Source organism: Mercenaria mercenaria, chromosome 11 (assembly GCF_021730395.1).
Source record: "Mercenaria mercenaria strain notata chromosome 11, MADL_Memer_1, whole genome shotgun sequence".
Classification (NCBI taxonomy): domain Eukaryota; kingdom Metazoa; phylum Mollusca; class Bivalvia; order Venerida; family Veneridae; genus Mercenaria; species Mercenaria mercenaria.
In genome coordinates, this window is record NC_069371.1 from 74195104 (window position 1) to 74221952 (window position 26849).

At 35.2% G+C, this 26849-nt stretch overlaps 2 protein-coding genes across 2 annotated transcripts; one reads left to right on the forward strand and one right to left on the reverse strand.

The window, feature by feature from the left end:
* The first annotated feature begins 842 nt into the window (after nt 1–842).
* LOC123532857 (T-cell-specific guanine nucleotide triphosphate-binding protein 2-like) lies at nt 843–8446 on the forward strand. The gene is made up of 2 exons (XM_045314448.2): nt 843–937; nt 7094–8446. Exon 2 carries the CDS (start codon nt 7094–7096, stop codon nt 8339–8341), a length of 1248 nt encoding a protein of 415 aa, XP_045170383.2. The 5' UTR covers nt 843–937; the 3' UTR covers nt 8342–8446.
* A 15702-nt stretch (nt 8447–24148) lies between these two features.
* Nucleotides 24149–25303, reverse strand: LOC123531743 (T-cell-specific guanine nucleotide triphosphate-binding protein 2-like). The gene has a single exon (XM_053518210.1). It carries the CDS (start codon nt 25301–25303, stop codon nt 24149–24151), a length of 1155 nt encoding a protein of 384 aa, XP_053374185.1.
* Nucleotides 25304–26849: the final 1546 nt, after the last annotated feature.

Below are 26849 nucleotides of genomic sequence, written 5' to 3' on the forward strand. Positions count from 1 at the left end.
TATTGACTGACATGGGATGAAACCAGTGCATTTTAAAACCCGCCATAGAATAATTGTACATTGTATTGCTTTGTATTTCCATGAAGTTAAAAACGCATGATTGGCATCAAAATCAAGAGATCACAAGTACCTAGTGACAACATATTTAATTCTGAACATTTAATGAAGTCATATAACCGTGTGCACAGAACTGTAGATATTAAGTAAAGTTTAGTTTCAGTAGTGTAAGATTTATCATTTGTCCATGTCTCTGAAATCTACACTGAAAAAAATGTCCTCCTGAAAAAGTTTGCAGAAAAAATTGTAAAAACATATTAATTCAGAAAAGGCCTAAATATGCACCTGTTATCTTGTAATATGGTTGTATTTATATATGTATTATCAGGATGATTTTACAAAGTTCAGCTCAGAGGGGCGGTTAAGTAGGTTGTGGTTAGTTTGTAAAGGTGGTAAGTCATATTTTTCACTTTCCGTGTATTCTGCCAGAGATTAATTTCATAAGCCAAAAGACATAGTGTTAGAACCTTATAAAGTAAATGTCGTTGTTGTTTTGTTATGATTAACTTCCTTTAATGAGACAGTGTTACATGCTAAAAATATAGCACAGTAAGTCTTAAATTTGTATTATGCTTTTGGCCAAGTATACATGTACATGTATTTATCAAATTTATATTTATGCTTAAATAACTCTATCCTGATAGGACATCATTTTTTTAAACACAGCCAGTGTAAATTTAACGTCAATGAATCGCTGAGTGAACATGAATAAGTGTAAATAACTAGCTGTTGAAGTTTTCAACAAAGCTGTTACTTGACTGACCAAATTTAACTAAACCACCTTTAAATGTAGTAAACTAGAACAGTCTATAGTTGATAAGAGCCAGTTACTTACATAAACCAAATGAAATAGTCACATGGTTGGACAGGGAAAACGAAGGTAGGTTCAAACAACTTATTTTTCTTTACTGAACTGTGAATTATAATGTAGGGAAGATTTACTTGAACATCAATCTCAAAATATGAAAAAGTGTTGAAATCTATTATGTCAGATATTACCATGTCCTGTGGTAATATTTTTCTCTTAATTACTTTATGTAACAAAGTCAGATGGAACTAACTGAAGTTCCATAAGCCTATATTGTAATAATAGTTGGGGCTATTGGTCTTTTCTAAATTTTAACTTTTGATGCATCCTATTTGGATGAAAGAACAATCTAAAACCTGTCATTAAACAGCAAGAAGTGTATCTTTAGAACATCACTTTTGAGCAGATTTTTCTCTTTTAACTTCGTGATTCATAGTAAAGCATTTTTTTTGTTTATTATCAATATCAACAATAATTATCATCATTATTATTATTATTATCACTTTATGTAAATGCTTTCTTATATGATATAGGAAATAATCTCAAATATCTCATTAATTTCGGCTTCAGTTTCTATCAAATTCAGAAGGGCATATATCTTACATTTCTAGTAACGTATTAATACAGTTAAAAAAAACTGGTATTTGAGACACCTTTAAAGACGCAAAATATTACAGTGAGGTAGATTACTATTATCACTTATATTCAAGTGTGCTTGAAAATTGCTTCACATAAGAGTCAATATTGTTTCTTTCATATTTCTCAAATGAATAGCTGTATGTATGTAGACTTATGCGATTAAAATCAATAAACTGTACTGCTTCATTTCATTACAAAAAAAAAACAGAAATTAAGATAAAGCTGACATCAGAGCCTGTTATTTACATATTATCACTATACATATTATTCTTGTTTTGACAATGAATGAATAATGCTTGTATATAATATTTGTTTATCGATAGGTTTTAATACATCCACCAATATTTACATCATGCAATATTAAGAAATATTAGTTTTTAGGTATGATGGATTCACCATTAATATGTATATTTCATCTTTTAAATGTATGTTTGTGATAATATTTGTTTCATTATATGCTACGCTCCTTATGTCTGTCTGCCTGTCTGCCTGCCTGCCTGTCTGTCTGCCTACATCTATCCGCCTGATAAAAATTATGGATTAAAGATTTATATAATTGTAGCCATTGTTAAAATGGTCACGTGTGCATACAGTTATTAATGACATAATTTAAGTACACACTCGGAAAAGTATATCACGTGACATATCACATGATATCTAAAATTTTCTATAAGAAGATCCTTTGTCAGTTTGATGGAATTTCAATTTGAAATGATGTTCATATTATATAAATATCTAAATTTGTAAGATCTGTTTCGTACGGTGGTATGTTTAGGACATATGTTATTTTTTTTTAAGATTAAATAATCTCGTGCGCACGACATCTTATCTTGAGCGATCAACATCTTATCTCGTGCGCACGACATCTTATCTCGAGCGATCAACATATTATCTTGAGCGATCAACATCTTATTTCGAGCGATCAACATATTATCTTGAGCGATCAACATCTTATCTCGAGCGATCAACATATTATCTTGAGCGATCAACATCTTATCTTGAGCGATCAACATATTATCTCGAGCGATCAACATCTTATCTCGAGCGATCAACATATTATCTCGAGCGATCAACATATTATCTTGAGCGATCAACATCTTATATCGAGCGATCAACATCTTATCTTGAGCGATCAACATATTATCTTGAGCGATCAACATCTTATATCGAGCGATCAACATATTATCTTGAGCGATCAACATATTATCTTGAGCGATCAACATCTTATCTCGAGCGATCAACATCTTTTTTCGTGCGCACGACATCTTATCTTGAGCGATCAACATCTTATCTCGAGCGATCAACATATTATCTTGAGCGATCAACATCTTATCTCGAGCGATCAACATCTTATCTCGAGCGATCAACATATTATCTTGAGCGATCAACATTTTATCTCGAGCGATCAACATATTATCTTGAGCGATCAACATCTTATCTCGAGCGATCAACATATTATCTTGAGCGATCAACATCTTATCTTGTGCGATCAACATCTTATCTCGGGCGTACGACATCTTATTTATATATATTAAGGCCCTTTGTGTGTGCATTTAGGTCATCAGTAAAACATACGGACAAGTTGTTAATTAGGGTCCCGCCTATTCTGCTGTTATTTAAACTTCCCACAAGTACATGTACAAGTTTATCACATCAATTGGGAAAGCAATGCATATAATTGGTCATCCTATCTTCAAAATCAAATGAACATAACCAATGATGCATACTGCATGTTAGGACAGCAACAAATTTCAGTTCGACTTATAAATTCGCGCAGAAAAGTTGCATGTATGAATTAAGGGAAAACAAGGAAAATCGTTTAATATATGGGCGAAGTATGGAAGCCCTGGAGGGACAATTGATTTCCGTACTTCCCAATTCTGACTTCTAACTTTTGCACTTCTCACTCCCAACTTCTTGACTTCCTACATCCTACTTCTAACTTCCGCACTTCTGACTTCTAACTTCCGCACTTCTGACTTCCAACTTCCAGACTTTCGACTTCTGATTTCAAACTTCCACTCTTCTTACTTCCGACTTCTTGACTTCTTACTTCCTTCTTCTAACTTCCGCACTTCTGACTTCTAACTTCCGCACTTCTAACTTCCAGACTTTCGACTTCTGATTTCCAACTTCCACACTTCTTACTTCCGACTTTTTGACTTCTTACATCCCTTTTCTAACTTCCGCACTTCTGACTTCTAACTTCCGCACTTCTGACTTCTAACTTCCTGCCTTTCGACTTCTGATTTCCAACTTCCACACTTCTTAACTTCAGACTTCTTACTTCCCTCTTCTAACTATCGCACTTCTGACTTCTAACTTCCACACATCTGACTTCTAACTTCCTGACTTCCAACTTCCGCACTTGTGACTGCCAACTTTCTTTTTTTGGAAGTCGGAAGTAAGAAGTGTGGAAGTCGGAAGGATGAAGTCAGGAAGCTGGAAGTCAGAAGTGCGGAAGTTAGAAGTCAAAAGTGCAAAAGTTAGAAGAAGGAAGTAAGAAGTCAAAAGTCAGAAGCAAGAAGTGTGGAAGTTGGAAATCAGAAGTCGAAAGTCGGGAAGTTGGAAGTCAGAAGTGCGGAAGTTAGAAGTCAGAAGTGTGGAAGTTAGAAGTAGGTAGTTGGAAGTGAGAAGTGCAAAAGTTAGAAGTCAGAAGTGGGAAGTACGGAAATCAATTGTCCCTGCAGGGCTTCCATAGCGAAGCCTACATACTATTTTTTGTCAAGGACTTAAATTTATTTCTTTGCATCATCACTGATTTTTTGCTGCCTTTTTTTTTTATCAGTTTCCGTATTTAAATGTCTAACCCTGCAAACATAACAGTAAGAAGTCAAAAGTCAGAAGTAAGAAGTGTGGAAGTTGGAAATCAGAAGTCGAAAGTCGGGAAGTTGGAAGTCAGAAGTGCGGAAGTTAGAAGTCAGAAGTGTGGAAGTTAGAAGTAGGTAGTTGGAAGTGAGAAGATGTGAAACGGTTATAAGTATAATCTAAATAAAAACAAAAACGGTGGCAGCCGTTTGTTTTTACTAATGATCTGAATTCACACAAAGGTCCTTAATAGATATTGATAAGATGACCGAGAAAAGATGTTGATCGCTCAAGATAATATGTTGATCGCTCGATATAAGATGTTGATCGCTCAAGATAATATGTTGATCGCTCAAGATAAGATGTTGATCGCTCAAGATAAGATGTCGTGCGCACGAGATAAGATGTTGATCGCTCGAGATAATATGTTGATCGCTCAAGATAATATGTTGATCGCTCGAGATAATATGTTGATCGCTCGAGATAAGATGTTGATCGCTCAAGATAATATGTTGATCGCTCGAGATAAGATGTTGATCGCTCGAGATAAGAGCTCGAGATAAGATGTTGATCGCTCGAGATAAGATGTTGATCGCTCAAGATAAGATGTCGTGCGCACGAAATAAGATGTTGATCGCTCAAGATAATATGTTGATCGCTCGAGATAAGATGTCGTGCGCACGAGATAAGATGTTGATCGCTCGAGATAAGATGTTGATCGCTCAAGATAATATGCTGATCGCTCAAGATAATATGTTGATCGCTCGAGATAAGATGTCGTGCAAACGAAATAAGATGTTGATCGCTCAAGATAATATGTTGATCGCTCGAGATAAGATGTTGATCGCTCAAGATAATATGTTGATCGCTCAAGATAATATGTTGATCGCTCGAGATGAGATGTTGATCGCTCAAGATAAGATGTCGTGCGCACGAGATAAGATGTTGATCGCTCAAGATAAGATGTCGTGCGCACGAGATAAGATGTTGATCGCTCAAGATAAGATGTCGTGCGCACGAAATAAGATGTTGATCGCTCAAGATAAGATGTTGATCGCTCAAGATAATATGTTGATCGCTCGAGATAAGATGTTGATCGCTCAAGATAAGATGTCGTGCGCACGAGATAAGATGTTGATCGCTCAAGATAATTTAATCCTAAAAAAATAATGGCATGTCCTAAACATACCACCGTAGTTTCGTATCAAGAGCTTAAACTTTTTCATTTTCTGGATAGTTTGTGTATTCTTCAAGAAAGCGAGCATAAATCGTGCACAAAAATCAACAAACTTTAGTTAATTAATAGAAAAAATTAAACAATATTTATTGTCAGTTCTACATTCTACATGTCTTTTGGATCTATGTAGAGTAAATTCATCAGTATATTCTAAAACATATTTATCTACGGTTTATTTATGAGAATGCGAAACATATTATTCCGCTATATCTGTAACAAAACCAATAAAGCTAGACACTACGCAAAAATCACATCACACATGTTTTCATTTCATCTGTTTATATTTTGTGTAGGTTTTTCGTTTAAAGAGAATTCCTATATTTTTTTTCCTTTCATATTTTTTTTTAAATTCACAAATATGATAGGAAAATTTGCGCTGAAAACAATGAACAAATAAAAACAATGCGTCACTAGGCTCGTTTTTGTGAAAAATTGTTTTGAAAACACCCACTGTTGCTGAAAATGCCAGGGATTTTTCAACATTTTCATAATTTTCTGCTTTTTTATCAATAACAACCAAAATATACATCTAGACAGCACAATAAAGTTTATTCTTTTTACAGATTTTATTATATACTTATTTGATATCATAGTCATATTTGTAATACTATATCCTTACAATAATGGGTACAAATGAAAATGAAATCTTGTTTCCTACTCACTTTTGTGAACTTTTTCCAATGAAAAATACCCATAGTGAAGATTTTTTTTTTTTAATTTTGAAAAAAAAACAACTGTTTCTTAGAATTTTTTCTTGTTTTTCTTGTGTATGAATAATAGTATTGTGAGCATAAAAATGGCTAAAAATGCATGAGTCACCAGGCTAAATTTTATGTTAAGACCGCTTGAATACAATACCTGTTTGGACGCAAAATGGCGCAAACCTGACCAAATTGATTACATGTATATCTACTAGATGTTAAAAAATGTTTTAAAAATTCTTATTTTTTTTCTATAAAAGAATACTAAATAATCTGAAAGGTGATTTTGTCTTATCAGTACTAAGTCAATTGTCTTACATTATATGAACGACACTGTTGTTTTTTTTGTACTAAAATGTGATGTATAAACACAACCACAAAAATAGCAAGATACCTGTCAGGCAGGGTACTTGTCAATACAACAAACACCAGTATCAACATTTGATTACTGATAAAACTTATCAAAAATGTTATTTCATTCAAGATTCCTCATATTTAAGATTGTCTTTCACATGTTTCAGTAAATGTTGACTTCACTTCAGTTTTCCATAGAAAGTGTCGGATGCGCAGAAGGATGTGCATAAAAAACTATAGGAATTCCCTTTAAAATGTTTCTTTTTCAGACTCATTTGTTGAGCACAATTTTTCCTGCATGTGGCCTTTTTACAACGACTTTACGATTACCATTTTATGTTGGGTATATTTGTTATCTTGTGCTAATAGATTAAAACTGGTATCGTACGAATAAGAGATAAACAGGCTTTATGTAATACATTGCAATTATATATGAGTTTCCTACATTAAAATATTCTAATGTAATATTGTTGTTTAAATGCATTTTAGATGGCATCATCAGGGCCTGATCAATCCGGAAGGAACGTTTCAAGCATTCCTGATCCATTAGAACATGAGGTAAACGAAGCTTACAAGAAACGTGGTATACCAGGTTTAAAAGAGGCCGTGGAAAGAAAACTAAATTTATGGAAGACGGTTCCTCTAAACATTGCTATTACAGGAGACAGTGGTGCTGGAAAATCATGCTACATAAATGCCTTACGTGGCATGACAGCCGATGATAAGGAAGCTGCTCCAGTTGGAGTCGTTCAAACAACTGCCGAGGTTAAACAATATCCGCATCCGGAACACAAAAACTTAATACTTTGGGATTTGCCGGGGGTAGGAACTCCAGAGTTTACCAGAGACAGCTATCTTGCGAAAACAAATTTTGAAAGATACGATTTCTTTCTGGTATTCACATCATGTCGATTTACAGAGAACGATATGTGGCTGGCTCAGCAGATTAGGCAGACAGGAAAAAGCTTTTATTTCATCAGAACTAAAATAGACTCTGATATATCGAACAATAAGCAATCACATCCAAGAACCCATTCAAGGGTTCAGGTCTTGCATACAGTACGTTCTGATTGTATGAACCAGTTGCAAAACAAAGGATTTACAAACCCGGAAGTATTCATCATCAGTAACTTTGATGTAAACGAGTTTGACTTCGGACAATTGTCGGAACGCCTCATTCAAGATGCTCCTGACATCAAACGGGAAGCTTTAACACTTTCGTTAACCATTCTTACCGAAAACATAATCAGAGCAAAAGAAAGTTATCTAAGGAAAAGAATATTTATAGTTTCCATTGCATCTGCTGCAGCTGCTGCAGTTCCAATACCAGGCGTAGAATATGTCGTCGATACCGCTATACTACTGAAAGAAACTGAGTTTTATCGCAAGCAGCTACGGCTCGATAACACCTCTGTCCAAGAAAATGCTGCAGCATTAAATATTTCACTTAGCGAATTGCAAAAGAGACTTAATTTAGAAAGCCAGACAATTCCTGGTACTGCTAGAGGACTTCTTGCTTTTTTTGTAAGCCTTCAACTATCAACTATAGCTAAAACCGTTCTAAAGGTTGCACTTCCGTTCGTCAGCTGGAAGATTTCCTCCGGATTGTCTTATGGAGTCCAGGTGTTCTGTTTAAATAACATCTTAGATATTATGGTAAATGACGCATTGCGTATTAATGCGGCAATGAACATCGTCTTTGCTAGAAATACCATGGAAGTTATTCAAAGGACATAAACTGAAGACAACAGAGAAGATTCGTTGTTACTACTATAATACACATTTTTTGAATGTTTGTCAAGATTAAAGCTACCTTATTTGAATGAACTGCATTACTTTTAATGGCACACTTAATATCGGTACAAACTGACTGGTCGATATAAACTTGAATGTAATGCCGACTTATTATATAAATAAAGCAACAACGATAGAAAAACAAAATCTATGCCATTTCTTAAAATAAATGATAGAAAGGAGGTAAAGTATTGAAACCAGTTCTTATTGTAGTAGGACAGTGTATTAGGGTGCACTTATACTTCCTTGCTATTGAGCTAGCTTTTATAGCGAAGTGGTAGAGTGTCCGCCTTACGTGTGAGAGGTCTCGGGTTCGATTCCCGGTCAGGCCTGAAGTATTTTCAGTTTGTTACATTTGGCGCCCATCGTAAATAACTCACAAGTAGATATGAATGGACACTTTGGAACGTCACACAGAAGTTCAAATTCCAGAAATTCGAGGACGAATTCTAAACTGGAGGGGGTGTATATAGTAGGGTTAGAGTAAGCACTTATACCTCCTTCCTATAGAGCTATCTTTTATAACGACGTGGTAGAGTTTCCGCCTTAGGTTTAAGAGTTCCCGGGTTCGATTTCTGGTTAGGGCTGAAGTATTTTCAACCTGTTACATTATATCAAGATCCCAATCTTTTTTAATATGAAAAACTATTTGAATTCATAAACCGTATAGAAACGAAATACCATACATCAACAGGTAGTCTACCGCCTCGGTAACCTAGCGGTAGAGCGTCCGCTTCGAGTGCGGGAAGTCGTGGGTGCGATCCCTGGCCGCGTCATACCAAAGACGTAAAAAATGGTACTAGTAGTTTCCTCGCTTTGCGCTCAGCATTAAGAGGATAGTACTAGGACTGGTCAGCCCGGTGTCAGTATAATGTGACTGGGTGGGGTATCATGTATTGTGTCTACGGCGTGATATTCCAGTCAGGCAGCACAATAAAGTTGGGCATTGTGCTCACTGCTACAGGTAGACACCCGAACACACACACACGCAACAGGTAGTCAACTTAAGATATATACAAGAATTGCATACATGGTCAAGATTAATTTGACATTTCTGTAACCGAATTGCATTAGTTTTATTTCTAAAACGTAACTAAGCGATAAGGGCTTTCTTTTTAAGCCTGGATGAGGATCTTCAGATCTCATGTCTCTAGCAAGAAAACCTTTACATTACATTTTATTGGCTGAAGGAAACATCAGACCTGGGTGTCTCTCCGGAAACCACAATATGTGTCAGGATTTGGTTAACTGGCCGTAAAGCGATCTGGATGCAAATATACACAACGAAAACAATTTGCAGGTGAGCAAATCTTTGCACAAAGTCTAACTATATGTGAATGCTTTGCCTCATAGAATAATACCCCTTTCACTCTACCATCAGAAGATAACACTGATCATCGCAAATAATTCTCTAAAAAGAGCATGTACATTTTACATCCAAAATCCAGGTATTTATCACTTCAAATGTCTTAAATAGGACTTATTTCTAAACAATCTAAAGCCATTTTAATATCAGTAACTGAAATCTGGCTAGGCAATTTTGTTATAGATAACGAATATTTATAGCTTCCAAAAGACAGAATACGTCTTGTACATCTACCTCTTCTTCTCCTGCTGCTGTTGTTGCTGTCACTTATTCCTCTGCTGCTGCTGCTGCTGCTGCTACTACTACAGCTGCTACTGCAGCTGCCACTACCACTGCCACTACTACTACTACTACTACTACTATTACTACTACTTCTACTTTCTATTGTTGCCGCTACCGTACTTTACTGCCACTGCTAATTATTGCAACTTCTATTAATACTAAGTTCTATGCTAGCAGTTTCTTGTGCAGTTTTCTTCTGAAGAATTACTTCATACCGAAGTCTGCAGGGATTGTTGACACTGGAGTGTTTTGTGAACGTATTGTGAATTGTTATTTTCCTGAAAAAAATGTATACACCAAGATACAGTGTCTAGAAATAGAATCCCTTTTCCCGTTGCGGAATGCTCTGATTTCTCTGTCAAGTGAAGGTATCTGGGGCTAATGGTCAAACGGAAGGACGGACGGACGGACAAGGGCAAATCTATATGCCCCCATCCCCCGAGTGGGGGCATAAAATGCAGCAATTAGGCCTTAGATACATGAGTTATCACTAAATTTGACCAAAGGAACGGGGGTCGTTTTTTTTATGGGAGTCTATATTCTTCGTGAGGTTCAGTTTGTTTGTTTGTTTGTTTGTTTTGGGTTTAACGCCGTTTTTCAACAGTATTTCAGTCATGTAACGGCGGGCAGGTAACCAAACCAGTATTCCTGGATTCTGTACCAGTACAAACCTGTTTTCCGCAAGTAACTGCCAACTTCCCCACATGAATCAGAGGTGGAGGACTAATGATTTCAGACACAATGTCGTTTATCAAATAGTCACGGAGAACATACGCCCCGCCCGAGGATCGCCCGCGATCCGTAGACCAACGCTCTTACCTACTGAGCTAAGCGGGCGGGCTCGAGGTTCAGTTTACTTCACGTGGGGAGTCATAGTACTATGATCTGGAGGTCATAATACTATGACCGGGGGGATCACTTTTTCTATAGAATAATGACCGGGGGGTCATTATTCTATGGGGGTCGAAATACTTCATTACACCGGCACTTGCTAAAGGATTCTGAAACGAACTAATTTGTGATAGATCTGATTATAAGCAATTTTAATGTTTGTATAAGCCAGAAAACCACTTCTGTATACAAGACATACATGAATATTATAAGATTATTAAATTTTAACCAAATGTTCAGAATCTACTAGAATTACGCAATTATCTCAATCTGACTAAGGTACTTGATCTTCTAAACGAAGATCTGAGAATGACCCATTCACATTCGTCTTCTGTATATTTTGGATTTCGAATATGGCTATTTTTTATTTTCGCAAATCTATATTTATTTCAACCAATCAAACGACTTGTTCGAATGTCAAAGAGTAAGAAAAATTTGCAGCCAGTCCAGGACTCGAACTCGAGACCCCTCGCTTACAGAGCAAGAGTCCTACCGACTGACCTAACCGGCTATCTGACATCTTGCGACATAAGAATTGTAGATTAGCTTTTGATTGGCTAGCGGAAGGGTCGTAAGAAAGAGGCTATTAATAGACATTTGCGAATTAAGTCTACGTGGACTGCGGACACCTAAGACGATCGATGTTTCAAGGGGACCGTCTCAACATAATTTTATTATATTATGCGCCGTAGGAAAAACGTTTATAACGGCAATAGGGTTTGGGTTATTATATCATCACTATGCGGTAGGTGATATAAATTTGGATGTGCCTGTTTTTAGCTCGACTTTTCGAAGAAAAAGTATAGCTATTGCACTCGCTCCGGCGTCGGCGTCGCCGTTGGTTAAAGTTTTTGATAAAGTCAAATTTCTCTGTTACTATCAAAGCTATTGACTTGAAACTTAAATTACTTATTTACTATGAACGTCTACATGAGGAGAAACAATCCCTATAACTCTGATTTGAATTTTGACAGAATTATGCCCCTTTTTAACTTAGAATTTTTGGTTAAAGTTACTACCAAAGCTATTGACTTGAAACTTAAAATACTTATTTACTATCAAAGTCTACACCGGGAGAAACAATCCCCATAACTCAAATTTGAATTTTGACAGAATAATGCCCCCTTTTAAATTAGAATTTTTGGTTAATGTTTTTGATAAAGTCAAATATCTCTGTTACTATCAAAGCTATTGACTTGAAACTTAAAATAGTTATTTACTATCGAAGTCTACACCAGGAAAAACAATCCTCCTAACTCTGATAGAATTTTGACAGAATTATGTCTTTTTTTAACTTAGAATTGTTGGTTAAAGGTTTTGATAAAGTCAAATATCATAGGATGGGAGCAAAATTTAAAGAACTTTACTGTTGAAGCCCTAAGGAAAAGGACAACAAAGGGAAGAAATTCCCCGAAAAACTCTAAGTCCACTAAAAATCCTTACCAGGTACAGATATGTCAAAATACACCTTACCTTTGCAGGTACCATCCATGTTGTACCAAAGAAAAGTGGTCTCGGTTTTTACCTACGGCTAATAATAAAAAAGTTACAAAATAACCTATTTCTAGTAACATAAAAGGGAAGTAATTCAATAAAAAATATTGTAAGCGAAAAAAAAAAGAATCTGCCAAATAAAAACAAGAGCACCGCATTATGTAAAGCAACATAAACACAAAACAAAGTCATGTCGTCTGCTTGGCGCAAAAAGTCACTTAACTGACATTTTTATCAAAATTCACTTTTTAGCAATTTTGACTAATCAATATCCCATTTCATTATTCTAAATAAGTTTTGTTGTAAAGTTCACGTCTTTAAGTATTCTTTTTGAAAAATAAGAAAAATCACTAACTACATATACCAATTTGATAAGTGCAAAAACTGTACTAAGTCCACTTAGTATAGTTTTTGCTTTTATTTCTTGCTATAGTTATTGAAACTTGTTAATGCAAAAGTGCACATAGCCTACTTTTTGCATTCAAATAAAATATTTTTTTTTAAATAATTGGTGTAATAAGTGTACTATATGCAGAAAATACATTTACAATAATTATTTAGGAACAATTCAGTGACATTGAAAACAGTCCAGCAAATTCATATTCTTCCCCTAATCATAATGAACAAGACATAAATGTAAAACCTAGAAAATCACGTAAGTGCAAACATGATGAAAAGTTATGGAAACAAAATGTCATTAAAAGTCGAAAAAACTCTGATAAAACCTATGTTACGGTGTTACCGCAATTGGGAAAATAAAATGAAGCAAAATTTTGAAGGGGAGTTGTGGAGCAGGGTGTAAAACACATATCCACTCAAACATTTCCCACATAGGAAGAGAAAACATTTTTCATAATTTTGGGGACTGAAACAGACAGAATTCATTGCATACACTGTTAATAAAATCGTAGAAAAAGGATTATCAATAAAAGTAACAGTAAGTGAAAACATTCAAGGCAGTATATTTTCAGTACAAAGGAAAATATAAGTGCAAGTTTACTTGGATACACTTGATATTACAATGAGCCGTAATATTCTCAACATTAATTTAGGAAAATATGTACTGGCGGATTACCAGGGCAGATTCACGTGGCAAACAGGCAAAGAAAATTCCACGAGTAGTTTTAACTGATATTCAGGAGTATAAACAGTTCTCCTAGGGTTAAGTCACATTAATGGTGAAAAACATCAACTAAAAAATATCTTGAGGCTAATTTAAACCTCACAATAATGATTGATATTTATGCTAAAAATCCCAGGATGAGAACCTTGTTCCCCATTCCATCTGCACATATAGGTGTATCTTTCATACAATATTTAATATATCATTTCAAAAACCCTCAGTGTACTACATTTTTGAGAATTGCATTTGACTCTTCTGTGCCATGTTGATTTCACACTCAAGTTGTTTGCGCTTATTTGAGTGCAGGTGGTTTTGTAAGATCATATTTACTTGGTGATGGGTAAATAAAAAGGAATATGTGAATTTACTGACTTGTTTCACTAATTATGCTTTGTATGGCATAGAATTCAACTATGAAATAGGTTGTTGAAGTTGGTAATGAATTAATCATAGTAATGAGTTAAGGGAATGAAAACAATCATGTGTAAAAAGGACAGTCTATATTATTGTGTGAGATGTCTAAACATTTATCTTGCGTTTTAATATTTAATTATTATTTCTGAAACTGCAAACAATTTAAACAAATTAATATAAATTTGTTATTAAAAATTGTTTATTCACATGTATAAAATATCATTTTCACTACACATTAATTCTGTTGTATTGTAAATAAAACTTTAATTAAATTATCGCAAAAGCATTACTGTTCTATTACACATTGAAGCAAACATTGCAAAAGAAACAAGTAACGTTTGAACTTTCACAATTGTGAAAATTAGATTATAACAATGCCATCAGGAAAACATTAAAAATTGTATTTCCAGAACTTATTTTTTATACAGAATATTGCTCCTAAATCACGAAAGTTGAATGCAAAAACTTGGTAAAGTGCACTTAACTGAGTTTTTGCGTTTAAAAATTTCAGCACATAACTAGTGCAACTGCATTATACTTTAATTTATTATTTATGCTTATTTCCAAAAAATATAAAAAATATGAGCATATCATACACTTTTTGAATTAAATGGGTAGATATTTAAAGGATTATCCACAAAAGAAAAAATCAGTTTTTTGCTTCTCCTGAACATTTTTTAAAATGTCAGTTAGACTACTTTTTGCGCCAAGCAGACGATGTGACCTTTACCTTGAAGCGAGCCATCTGCTCTGCACGTCGTCTCAATGTGGTGAACATTTGTGCCAAGATTTTTTTAAAATCCTTCAAGCAGTTCAAGAGTTACACATCGCAATCGAAACAAAGTTATATGACCTTTCACCCGTAAGTGTGACATTGATCTTGTAGTCAGCCATCCAAAACATGCGCTCTGATGGACATTTGTGCAATGTTTCTGTAAAATCCTTCAAACAGATCAAGAGTTACAGAGCGGACACGAAACAAAGTCATATGACCTCGACCCCTAAGTGTAACCTTTACCTTGAAGCGAGCCACTTGAGGTGGAAACATATGTATCAAGTTTGTTTAAAATCCTTAAAGGGGTTCACGAGTTACAGAGCGGAGTCGACACAAATTGCTAACGGACAGACGGACACACAGACATACAGACGGTCAGATGAACACCTGGGGTATCCCAAAATACATTCCTTCGGGCGTATAATAACAACAAAGGAATGGAGAAACAATATATTACGTTTTCTACAGTTTTCACAATGTTTTACCTGCTAACCTACATTTTGATCCCAGCTGACCCAGTTTAGATTTTTTTTTCATTTCGGACGACGACGACGATGGAATACAGATACATTGCGATCAGATTAGCTCATCTTTACAACTTTGTCGCAGATGCGCAACTTATAATATTGAAGAACATTTCAGGAAAGCGTTATGACGCTAGATCAAATACTTTGTGCGATATGCATAACAAAACACTTCTCTTGCGAACAGACGGACGGACAGACAAATCCAAATCTTATCCTGTGCGGTGACATAATAAGCCAGACCTTACCATCATTATAGGAATGTTTTTCTACCACACATAAATTAAAATTATCATGTTGAGACGGTCCCCTTGAAAAATCGATCGTCTTAGGTGTTCACAGTCCACGTAGACTTAATTCGTAAATAGCTCGTGTTCAGATCCTAAGCGTAGCGTAATAGGAGATGTACTTTAGTAAGATTGGCACTTATCTCAAACATTTTTTTATCAGCAATACCAATATACATAGGAGAACATCTTCCAGTCTGGCACTGTTTCTACTCGGGTCAGTAATTATTGTCTTACTTTCTGTTTCAGGACAATTCTAAGGGGTTATTTGAAAAGCATTATAACATAAAGGCAATATCTTTAAGAAATAATTCATTGAAAAAATTAGTGTGTGACTGCACAAATGTATAACTGTTAAATTGTAATATTTGTATGAGGTATTTATAACTATCTTGGATTCCATTAGCCCCTGTTAAACAAGAGCTCCGCCAAGCTGGACAATATACACCCGAATGAGGGTTATATCAGAGGAGGACGGAAACAGAAATTAAAGAAAAAGCAAAATGTAAGGTATTTTTGGTGAGGGAGGAAGCAGGAAGTGTGCATGTGTATGTGCGGTGGTGGTGACAAGATAATAAAGGGCAATAAAGTAAATGATTTTATGGGCGGGGGGGATTAATGGGGGTGTAATGTAAATTGTTGCAATCTGCATCTCATCACAACCTGCCTATATTCCAGGTTTCAAGTCTATACTATTAATATTTTACAGTTATGCTCCGTACACTAAATATGATGGACAAAGTCTCTATTTTTCACAAGCGGAATTGTTATTATAGAACTAAAGTTCGAAATCTTTTCAAGTCAGTACAATTTCCAATAAAGTTGAATATAACAATTTGTAATTTAAAGGTTTTCGAAAGTCTTTTAAACTGTTTTGGTCTCTTTGGAATTTGTATTTAGATGAATATAATTATGTAATTATGATAACAATTGATCAATTACAACAGTGTTCTTTCATGTCACAGTAACTTAATCACCGCACTTAGTTAAAATAGATGGTAAACTTTTAGGTACTTTATTGTACAATGACAATGACAGATGACAACTATTTTTCTAAACGATTGTTGTATGATACAGATAAAGACGTTTAAAAAATATATTGTAAATATCCAGATTTGATCATAAGATTAATATAAAAACACATATAGGAGAAAAAAGGCAAGAAAAAATGAGTTACTTTTAACCAAGATTTCCTTATAACCGAGATATTTATAATTTAGTTTTGTTGTTTATCTAAGGTATGACATTATTTGTCAGATGGTCCTGATGCCATAAACTTGCATTTAATTAAGTGAACCCGTCTAACAAGAAATGATATTAAAAACAACACACAGACTACCTTAATTCATGCTTTGCTCTTTGCATTCCAGTCGGGGTTTAGGTCCAAGTATATTTACTGATATATGCTTAATTCATCTATCACATTATATAAAGCAAAACAGTAAAAGCCGTATATCATACTTGGATGGTCGTTTTAGATCTGCAGAGGATTAATAATATATGTCATGTGTTTACAAATCGGATAGAAATATCCGTCCCGAAGGCACCTGCGCATTGGGCGGTAATGAGGCTTGCCGAATGATATATTTTCTTGCATATTGTATACATGCTAGCATTTTATTCTGGCGAATCATTTTTCTTGCATACCGTTTTTTACAAATAACAGGTAGAAATACTTACATAGCACTCTTTCTTATAGTAGAGAATGAACACAAAGCGCGGGGAATTAACGTCCGTAAGCAGAAGTGACGTCATGATGTTTTGCGTTACGCACAATGACAAAGTTCCACTTTAGTTTTATCGTTTGTAGCGTAACGTTATGTTCTTACGGTAAACTAACGTATTTTGAATCGAGAAATATACTGTAAGGAACGGAGAGAAACTATCGAGGTACCTGCTTTTTTAGTATTTTACATAAACAGTATATTATCAGTGCAACAACCACTAGTTGTCATTAACAGCACGAGAGTCATCTGGCATAGGGGTGCCAGAAAGGTTTAGCCGGCATTGGTAAAATCACCGGAAACGCCAGTCCGGTGTGCAAGAAATTTTATTACGTAGATCACTATTGAAAAAAATTTCAGAGAAGTGAGCTTGTTTCAATCCTACGTGACAACAAATTGTGAAAATGAGCAGAACAAGTGAATGTTTCTGGTAGAGTTTCTCGGGTTAGTATCTTATCCCCTCTCCTCTCATTTTTCTTTTTTACATGAAAGCCATGTCTACTATTATTGATCCATAAGCTAATGTTGTATGCTGATAACGGTGTAATTATTTTAGCTCATAAAGATCCCGATGTTGTGTCAGCACGTTTTAGACGTGACACGGAATTCTGTTCCTCATTGCTAGACAATCATTATCATTGCATTTACGCAAACAGATTGTATGCTATTCAGATCATCACGAATGCGTCACAAAATATATTCCTTTCAATTATTATACTATACCTGCAAAATAATTTGTTACGATTGTTGTTTTTACTAATGATAATGTTTTAACATGTAAAGGTAAAGTTAAAGGTAAAGTTTCTTGTTTAACGTGGGTAGTCGACGAAAGTCCCCACAAGGAATGGATGGAACAACTTATTTCCAGCCGAGCCCACGGCAGGTGTCATATTTACCTCCCCAGCATCAGTCTAGGCCGATACTGCTGGAAACAGTGCCAATTTAAGCATAACACCCAGCACTGAACACTAGTCGGGACCGGGAATCGAACCCGGACCGCTGGCGTTGTGGTCCAACCTGCTAACCACTGCGCCACTGACTCCCCAGAGAAATCTTGTTTTTGTTTTGCTCTGTACGTGTTTCCGGGAAATCTATTCTTACATTTTATGTTTTATATATTACTTTGTCTATATATTGTGTGTCTGTTTATACTGAAACTATTTATCAATTGCCCAATCAGAACCATTTAGTTTGAGTCTTCAGTGGCAAGGAAACGATTGTGCAACGCCACTCATATGCGATACGAGTCAAATAAAGGAAGAAAAAAAAATTGACAGGTACATTTTTATAAAATGTAAGTCTTATGCACATGTTTGTGATCTTTAATGTATACGTAGCAAAGGGAATGTAAAAACAGTCAATTATTAAACCACTGTTCGCTGAATTATTCAATCTCTAACACCGTACACGACTCGAGCATACGACTTAAGTATTTAACGCTCATTAGGTATGGTTTTGGATTAGATAAAACGTTATAATTTGTTTTCTTGTCAGTTAAATGTACCTTCTTATTTTCTCTAATTTCAAAATTAATTACATCAAATTGTTAATTAGTTCACTGGTATTCGGATACTCCAATTAGAAATGTTAATGCTGACATTCTTGCGTAGGATAGAATCTTTTTTGTATGTTCCATAATGTGCTGTGCTTTCATTCTTAGTATAATAAAATCTTTCTGCATATTCATTTCAAAATCATTATTACGTTCAAAATAGATCTGAAAAATATGTGTGCCTTACTGAAATGAAAGGACCCGCTTTAGTCAATATGACAATTGGTGCCTCTTAAATTATCAAAAGCGGCTATAAACCATATTTGTGTCAGTCTTTTCTTGGGATGCTACACATTTCATTTTCTCTCATGAACAAAGTCAATCAAACACAGTCTGTAAGGATGGATGTATCATAATTTCAAGGCGAGTTTAGAAAAGTCGATCGAATTGTGTTTTTGCTTCTTATAGATTTGAATCTGAAAGTGATTTTGATAACCTACACATGCAACATTGAAAAGGGATATTAACTGCCCCCTTCGTAAACGAAGCTGGAATAACAGTACAATATACATAACTTTGTTGATGTACCTGAAATCTAATATTTTATTTTATCCTTTGTTCACTTTAGTGAAATGCAACCTCAAAAACAAAATCGAACCATAACTGAATAATTCAAACAATTGTAGCCAAGTGTTTCTAACGCTATCTGAATGATAGTCTTTCTTTTTATAATAGCAATTATTGTTTTCCCCTTGCCACAACAATTCTACCCCTTTCTCTGTCCCACCCCAATTTTGGTATCTCCTATACAACTAAAATGTACTTGTTGCTGGACTTTTTAAGCAATTTGTCAACTTAATTTTCCACTACATAATATATTCGTGACCAGCCTACTTGTTATACTGACAGTGTTTGCAGGATATGTGCTTCCAGGAAATCTACTCATACCTTTTAATTTTTAAGCTGCTTCTATAACCCCAGAAGCTATAGTTAGTCGGACATTTTGCATTTTCATCAATATTAATTGATTACAATATAATTTATATATTTGTTACAGTAAAAGAGGTCGTACGAACTTTTGTATTGTGTATTTCCCTTATTTATATGGTAATGTATACTGTGCAACATCTAATATTTGGCCGCAGAACATGTGTTATCAAAGATGGAAACAGTTATCAAAGAAAAAAAGTGTATGCTTAAAGAGGATAAATCTAACACTGTAATTATTAATAAATACACTGGAGAATTTGGGTTGCCAAAATTATTCGGGGGAAACTATTGTCATCTGTGAAAGGTTATTTTTATCTACCAGTGGTTCATCATTCAAATGAGAACCATTGTAGACCTTTGGTATGCAAAAATGTGGAAGGTGGGCCTCCTTACTTCCCCCCTCACCCATCCTTTTCTTATTTTTTCTAATTCTACATTCGCTTCATCGCGAATATAATGTGATATATGGTTCTTTCTTAATTAGCTCTGCTTAAACGCGCAGCCATGATTAAGAATTGAATGGAAGAACTACTAAACTCTTCAGTAAGTTACCGTTTTCACACAGTACGTAAATATTTTGCTGTTTCATTTTCATATTTACCATTTACTCAAAGCCCATCCGCTTAGATTATTAGAGAGAGAGAGAGAGAGAGAGAATATACGCATCGCAGAGTCGTGAGTTTGATCATCCGGAGAGGCGAATATTCTCCGTGACGATTTGAAAAAGACAATGTGTCTGAAATCATTCATCCCCCAAATCTGATTCATGTAGGGAGTTTGGCAGTTACTTGTTGGAACATTATTGCACTTGTACAGAATTCAGGAATATATCGAAATACTTTTTAACATGGAAAATCACTATCTGATTATAAGGATGTCAATTGCAAACTTCCAAAGCTTCTGGATCATGAACGTTTTCTATTGTATTTTAGTTTATGGGCCCCCGTGTCGAGTGGTTAAAGTCGTTGATTTGGAATAAAATCCCCTGGAAGTGTACAATTCTTTCATGTAAATAAGACATTCAGCTGGCTTACGAAAGATTCGTGGTTCTAACTAGGTACCGGGCTGTGTCCGAAATAATGACAGGGCACAGTTAGTGTCTTCCTCCAACTTGAAAAGCTAGAAACTCGTCATATGGCTAACAATTGTGTCGGTTTGACGCTAAACCACAACAACTAATTTGGATAGTGTTTTATAGTTCCATTACCGAGCTTAAACCTCTGCCCGTTTGAGATATACTATCTACATGTTTGTGTTATTATTATTATACCAGATTTATACAGCTCCCTTTCAATGATAAACATGTTCAAAGGCGTTTTACATATAGCAAACGCAGCCACACAGGGCGCGAAATTCATCCTCTATTAGTACAAATACAGAGCGATCTGACCAGAGGGACATAGTGAGAAAGCCGCCAGAACAGATAGAGAGAACTTTTAAGATACAGACTTGACCGGCTAACTTAGCCTAGCTCTTTGCGAATAGACAGTCTGGTTCTTTAAACCTCTTTACACTGGAAACTGCGCTTTCCTTCTCAATGGAATCGAACTGCTTTGTTTTGATAATTCTGTCATAGAGAAATATGGTGGCATGTTTCTGCCACGAGATAGCTATCGTGATAATTTTTTAAACTTTTTTAGGAAATGTGTGCATATTTTATAAACATTTTTTTCTAGGTATTTTTATTCATTTCATTAAAATGTTTTAGTGCAAAATCTTGCGTCTATGCTTGGAACTACAATGAAATGCTCTGTAACTTTGACGATGAGTATTTTAAACTTTCCAGCAAAGTTGTGCATTTTTCTGAAAACATTATGGCAATAAATCAATTTATCTCGATATGCCTTTATTTCTATGAAATCAAATTAAAAAGGAAAGTTCAAAATATCAAGATAATTTCTGAAAGTTTCAGAAAGAATATTTAGATTTAGCTAATAAATAGCAGTTGTGGGCACTTACACGAAAAGTATCGTGAAAATAATGCACTAATATGTCAAGGAAACCTTCCACTATTGAAATAATATTTTCAGAAAACTACGCTTTATCAAGATATTTTTTAAGTATCGCGATAGCTACCTAGCTCTCTCATGGCAGAAATACGCCACCATAGGAATGGTTTATTTTTATTTACATCTTCCCGTTACTTGGGTTCAAGCTGGTGTTAAAGAGTGAGGTTTGGTGCACAATAAAGTGCTTTATGATTCCCTAGTGGTGTTTTGGCAAAGTTTTTTATGAATCCAGCCCTTACCTCAATCCAAGTTCTCATTCGAAATTTAAAGAAAGTTGTATCTAAGTTTTTACTAATTTTGTTGTTACTCTACAGATAAAGCTTCAAATAATATTATGATTATATGACACATTTTTTATTACGAAGGAACATTACAAAATGAACCGATACATGCGAATATTTCTCAGTTATCGCCACAAGATGAAACAAAATTTGTAAAAACTGTAGATAATGTATAAAATTTCTAGACTCTATTCGGACTCTCAGCTAAACAAAACTCCATGTTAAGCTTTTTATGAAAATCTAACCTTATGCACTAAAATAAAATATCTCTTTTCTTTCGGCTACCCGCCTAACTGCAATAAAAAAATCACTTGCAGATATTCTAACAGTAACAATTACACCCTATGGAGTTGAAAATAGGTTTAGGGAATGCCAACATTGCATATACCCTTTTTTTCAACAAGTTAGACAAGACAGTGTAAGTAAAAAAACTACCTGCTGAGAAACGCTTATAAGGGTTGTGACAAAATACCAAATCATATAAAGCAAAACATATAAATGGGTTGATCAAAGGTGAACATGTAATTACTGCAATGTACTCAACAGCTTGTCTGAAGTCAGAACACCAAGCGCCTCCCTTTTAAGTGCACGGCTAATCAATCTGCAAGACAAAGTTCCACTCACTCTGTCCGTTTTTTTTTTTTGTAGAATTTAGGAAAAGCGTATTCAATTAGTTGCACCATCAAATTAGGAAAGCGTTGTGACGTCAATTGTACCATCAAATTAGGAAAGCGTAGTGACGTCAATTGTACCATCAAATTAGGAAAGCGTAGTGACGCCAATTGCACCATCAAATTAGGAAAGCGTAGTGACGTCAATCACCAATCATGCCCCTGTGTTAAGGTTTTTGCATTGTACCCTCTTTTGACATACTTCTTTTACACATTTTACAAATATATGTTTTAAATAAGCATTATATGGATCCCCATAGTACGCGAGCAATTGACGGAAACATTTACAAATCAATAAAATTATGTGAATATCCAGCATGTCTGCGGTTAGTACATATTCAGTTAACCAGTCACTCACTTTGAAAGTCACAAAAAAAAACGTTCGTGTCATCAATTTCCAGACATTCATCACTTAAGTATTGTAATTTAGTTTGATCAAACCGTATGTAGTCAGTCACTCATTTTCCGGCAATTCGGGTTGTTCGTACTTTACTGGTTGTTCAATTGCCAGCCACAAAGACGGCAGTCATGCAATCATTTTATCAATCATCCAGTGTATCGATCACTTTAATAAACGTTAGATTTCAAAGTATAAACTGAATATTAGGCTACTGTCTTTCTGGACATTTTTTTATCATAATAAGGGCAAAATAGTATCTGCTTGCTCCCTGCAACATAAATTCGTCCGTTCTGTATGGAGTCCATGCAATACAATATCTTTGATTAAATGCAATGTAATTCTCGAAAGCTCACATATTAACCTCATAAGATGTTTGGCGTGGTACGTCCTTATCTTAATAAAGCAAATCTCCAAACCTGATATAAAGTCATTATCTAATCCCGTATAATATAGAGAGATGTGTAAATAAAAGGCTATGCAACAGTGTTCAAATAGTTTTATCTAATCTACCGAAGATATATAGTATTGCCCACTTGAAATCACGATATATAGAGGATATTTGTTTGTTTCAGTGAAATATCAATTTTATTTCACAAGTGAGCATCAAAAACTGATATTTTCACGAGTGGCGTAGCCACGAGTGAAAATGACTTTTTTGGTGCTCACGAGTGAAATAAAATTGATATTTCACTGATACAAACAAATTTTCTTTTTATTTCATGTGTAAAACTCTACTTTTGTTGCGTAATTTATAAAATGTCGAAAATCGCGGGAAAGATCAACAGAAAGCATAACACAAATGACGTCATTTTAACGACGTCATCGTCATTATGGTCCCCGGTATTCATAACGCTCGGCATATAATTTGACTTCAATCGCCACGGATGACCGGAACTAGATCGGCAAAAACAGTGAAAAATAAAAATGACAATCTACTGTTTCAAAACTGTGGATTATCACTTTTATTTCACTGAGAAACCTCTATAATTCACTGCAAAACATAAAATAAAGTTTTATATCCTCCGCGTTACGATGTGTATTTCTTTGCGAGACTCTCGGTCATCAAGCCATGGATTTCTTTTGCTCGCTTTGCAGTTTCATCAAGGCATTTCTCTAAGTACTTTGCACATTTTATACCTACAGCAATGTTTCCAACTATAGGTATGTAATTGATGACATGAACCAGAGACTGCCTCATTTTTTCAGACATGGTTTTATCATGTGAGTTCATCATGACGGCAACAGTCTCTTTTTCATCTTCTGATAGATTACACACTACCCCTCCAACCACTAAGGATGCTGTATCGACTCTGAACTGTTCGCCGTAAAACTGTACCTCCTTCAATACAAATCTTGACTTCGCAGGATTGAATACATTAGCAAATGCACCAGCAAAATAAGAAATCAATGGAATTCTTCGCTGAAGAGTTTTCTTTTTTTCTTCTATCACTTCGTTTGAAAGGCATGTCAAAGAAAAAGCTAAGACATCTTGTTTTATCTCATTAGAGTCTTCCATCAGTTTAGACGTTAAACGTCCAAACTCGTACGACTGCGTATCGTAGTTGTCGATAAGGAAGATGTCCTTTCTTGAAAACATTTTCAAATTCGACTCTAGATTTTCTTTGATCACATTCATCAGAGCAGCTTCATTATGTGTCCTGGGATGTGCTCGCTTGTCGCTCCGAACGTCATTATCTATCTTAGAACGAACAAAATAGAAGTGTTTTCCTTTCTCTTCTACCTGTTGAGCCAGCCATAGATCTTCGTTCATGAACCGTGTTTCTGTAAGGATAATGAAAAAGTCATATTGTTCAAAATTAACGTCCGCCAGATAGGTTGATGTTTGAAAATGCGGAGTTCCTAGGCCAGGTAAATCGTATATCCGGAAGTTGTTATTATCTGGGTATACGTACTCTTGCACACTAGCAGTGCATTCCTTAACATCTACTTTAGCTGCTCCCGGATCATCTGCAGTTATGCCTCTTATAGCATTGATAAAAGAAGACTTTCCGACTCCAGATCTCCCTGTTACGGCTATTTTTATGTGAACATCTTTCCATTCATTTAACTGTTTCTTAAGTTGTCTTTCTAGTCCTGGTATTCCACCCCGGTCATAGTAAGATTTCAATTGTTTGACCTTCTCGTTCAAACCAGAAAACTTGTTTCCATCAAAACTTGCCATGGCCTATAAGTAGACAGAAAGGTTACAAAAGGCTATTTACTAGTAATATTCCTGTGACCAATATATATTATCATTCAAATGATAAGCTGGAACTAACATCACCGATTCCTAGTATAACTCGAAATTCTACAGGCGCCTGATGACACTATGTAACTGATGATAACGAAACCAAGAATTATAATAGCTTGTTCAGAATTCCGCTTAGTCGGCGGTAGTTTGGAGTCTATAGGGTGAAACACTTTTAAAATTAATTGCCTCATTTATCAGTCTCATTTAAAAACAAAACGGGTATTTTCGCGTACTTGAGACCTGAATCGTGGATATAACCGCCCAATGTCTCATTATTTACATTGATAGCTATCATATGACGATCTGAGCAGGGTTCGTACCCATAGCAGCAATGAGGTATGTGAATCAAAGTCAGTAACTTAACGCTTAGCCACTAACTGCTTATTTAAACTGGAGGTTATAAGCTTCGGGGTAAAATAAAGTAAGTCAGTTTCCAAGCAAGTGAAAACTATACATTAACTTCTAGTCTGCCAGCTGGTTTTTAGTCATATATCTAGAGTCACTGTGCCAGATCGAGAAAGTTCAAGATTAATAAAAAACTACTTTGCCGTCCGGCTAGCAACGTAGTCGGAAATTTACCATATATTCAGTTAGCCAGTTATTCGGTTTGCAAGTCACAAAGCACGAAACCCAGTTTATCAATAGTACATCTTAAAGTTGCAAACAGACATGTTTTGTATTATTTTCATATATTCATTCTTAAACTCACTTTACTACAGGTGTTAGCTTGTTCATACCATATGCAGTCAGTCAGTCATTTGAAAATGTCCATGTACTCAACATTGTATATGTAAGTAAAGATCCTGCATAATGTCACATTAATGGGCATTCTATTTGTCGGTGATTCTGCCTATCAGTCATGTTACTGAACTTTCAATTTGCCAATCATTAAGTCTCCAAAAGAAAACAATTTATTATAATTATACAGGCCCGTAGCTACACTAAGGCATAGGGAGGCCGGTGCCTCCCTGTTTTTATGTCAAGATTGGGAAAAAAAGATATGTTTTGAATCACAATCTTAAAAGGCATAACCGAACTGAGGCACTCATTTTATTTTGTTAAACTATTTTACGCCACTTTTTTAATATTACGAATTATTACATTATACCTGGCCGTAGCGAGAGACTAAAATTTACCGAGGCAAACAAGTATGTTCGTTTGTTTGTGGTTGTTAGGTAAATTTGAATAGTAAAGGCAAAGTCCCGACAGGCATTAATTTGGAAGGTTGTGTCCCATCCTCCTACATATATGAGGGTTTGTGGGGGGTCCCCAAAAATAGGATATATTATATGAAAATCACACTTTGTTCCGCTGTTTTATATTAAAGAGAAAAATTACCCTTTCACTTCTACCGGGTACTAATTGTAATGTGTCTCTCTTGCGATAAAGGTCTCGGATGCAACACGGGACGTACTTTTTGGGTGGTGTATGTCTATGATATTCTTCTTGATAGAGCTGCTGATTTATCTCATACGAG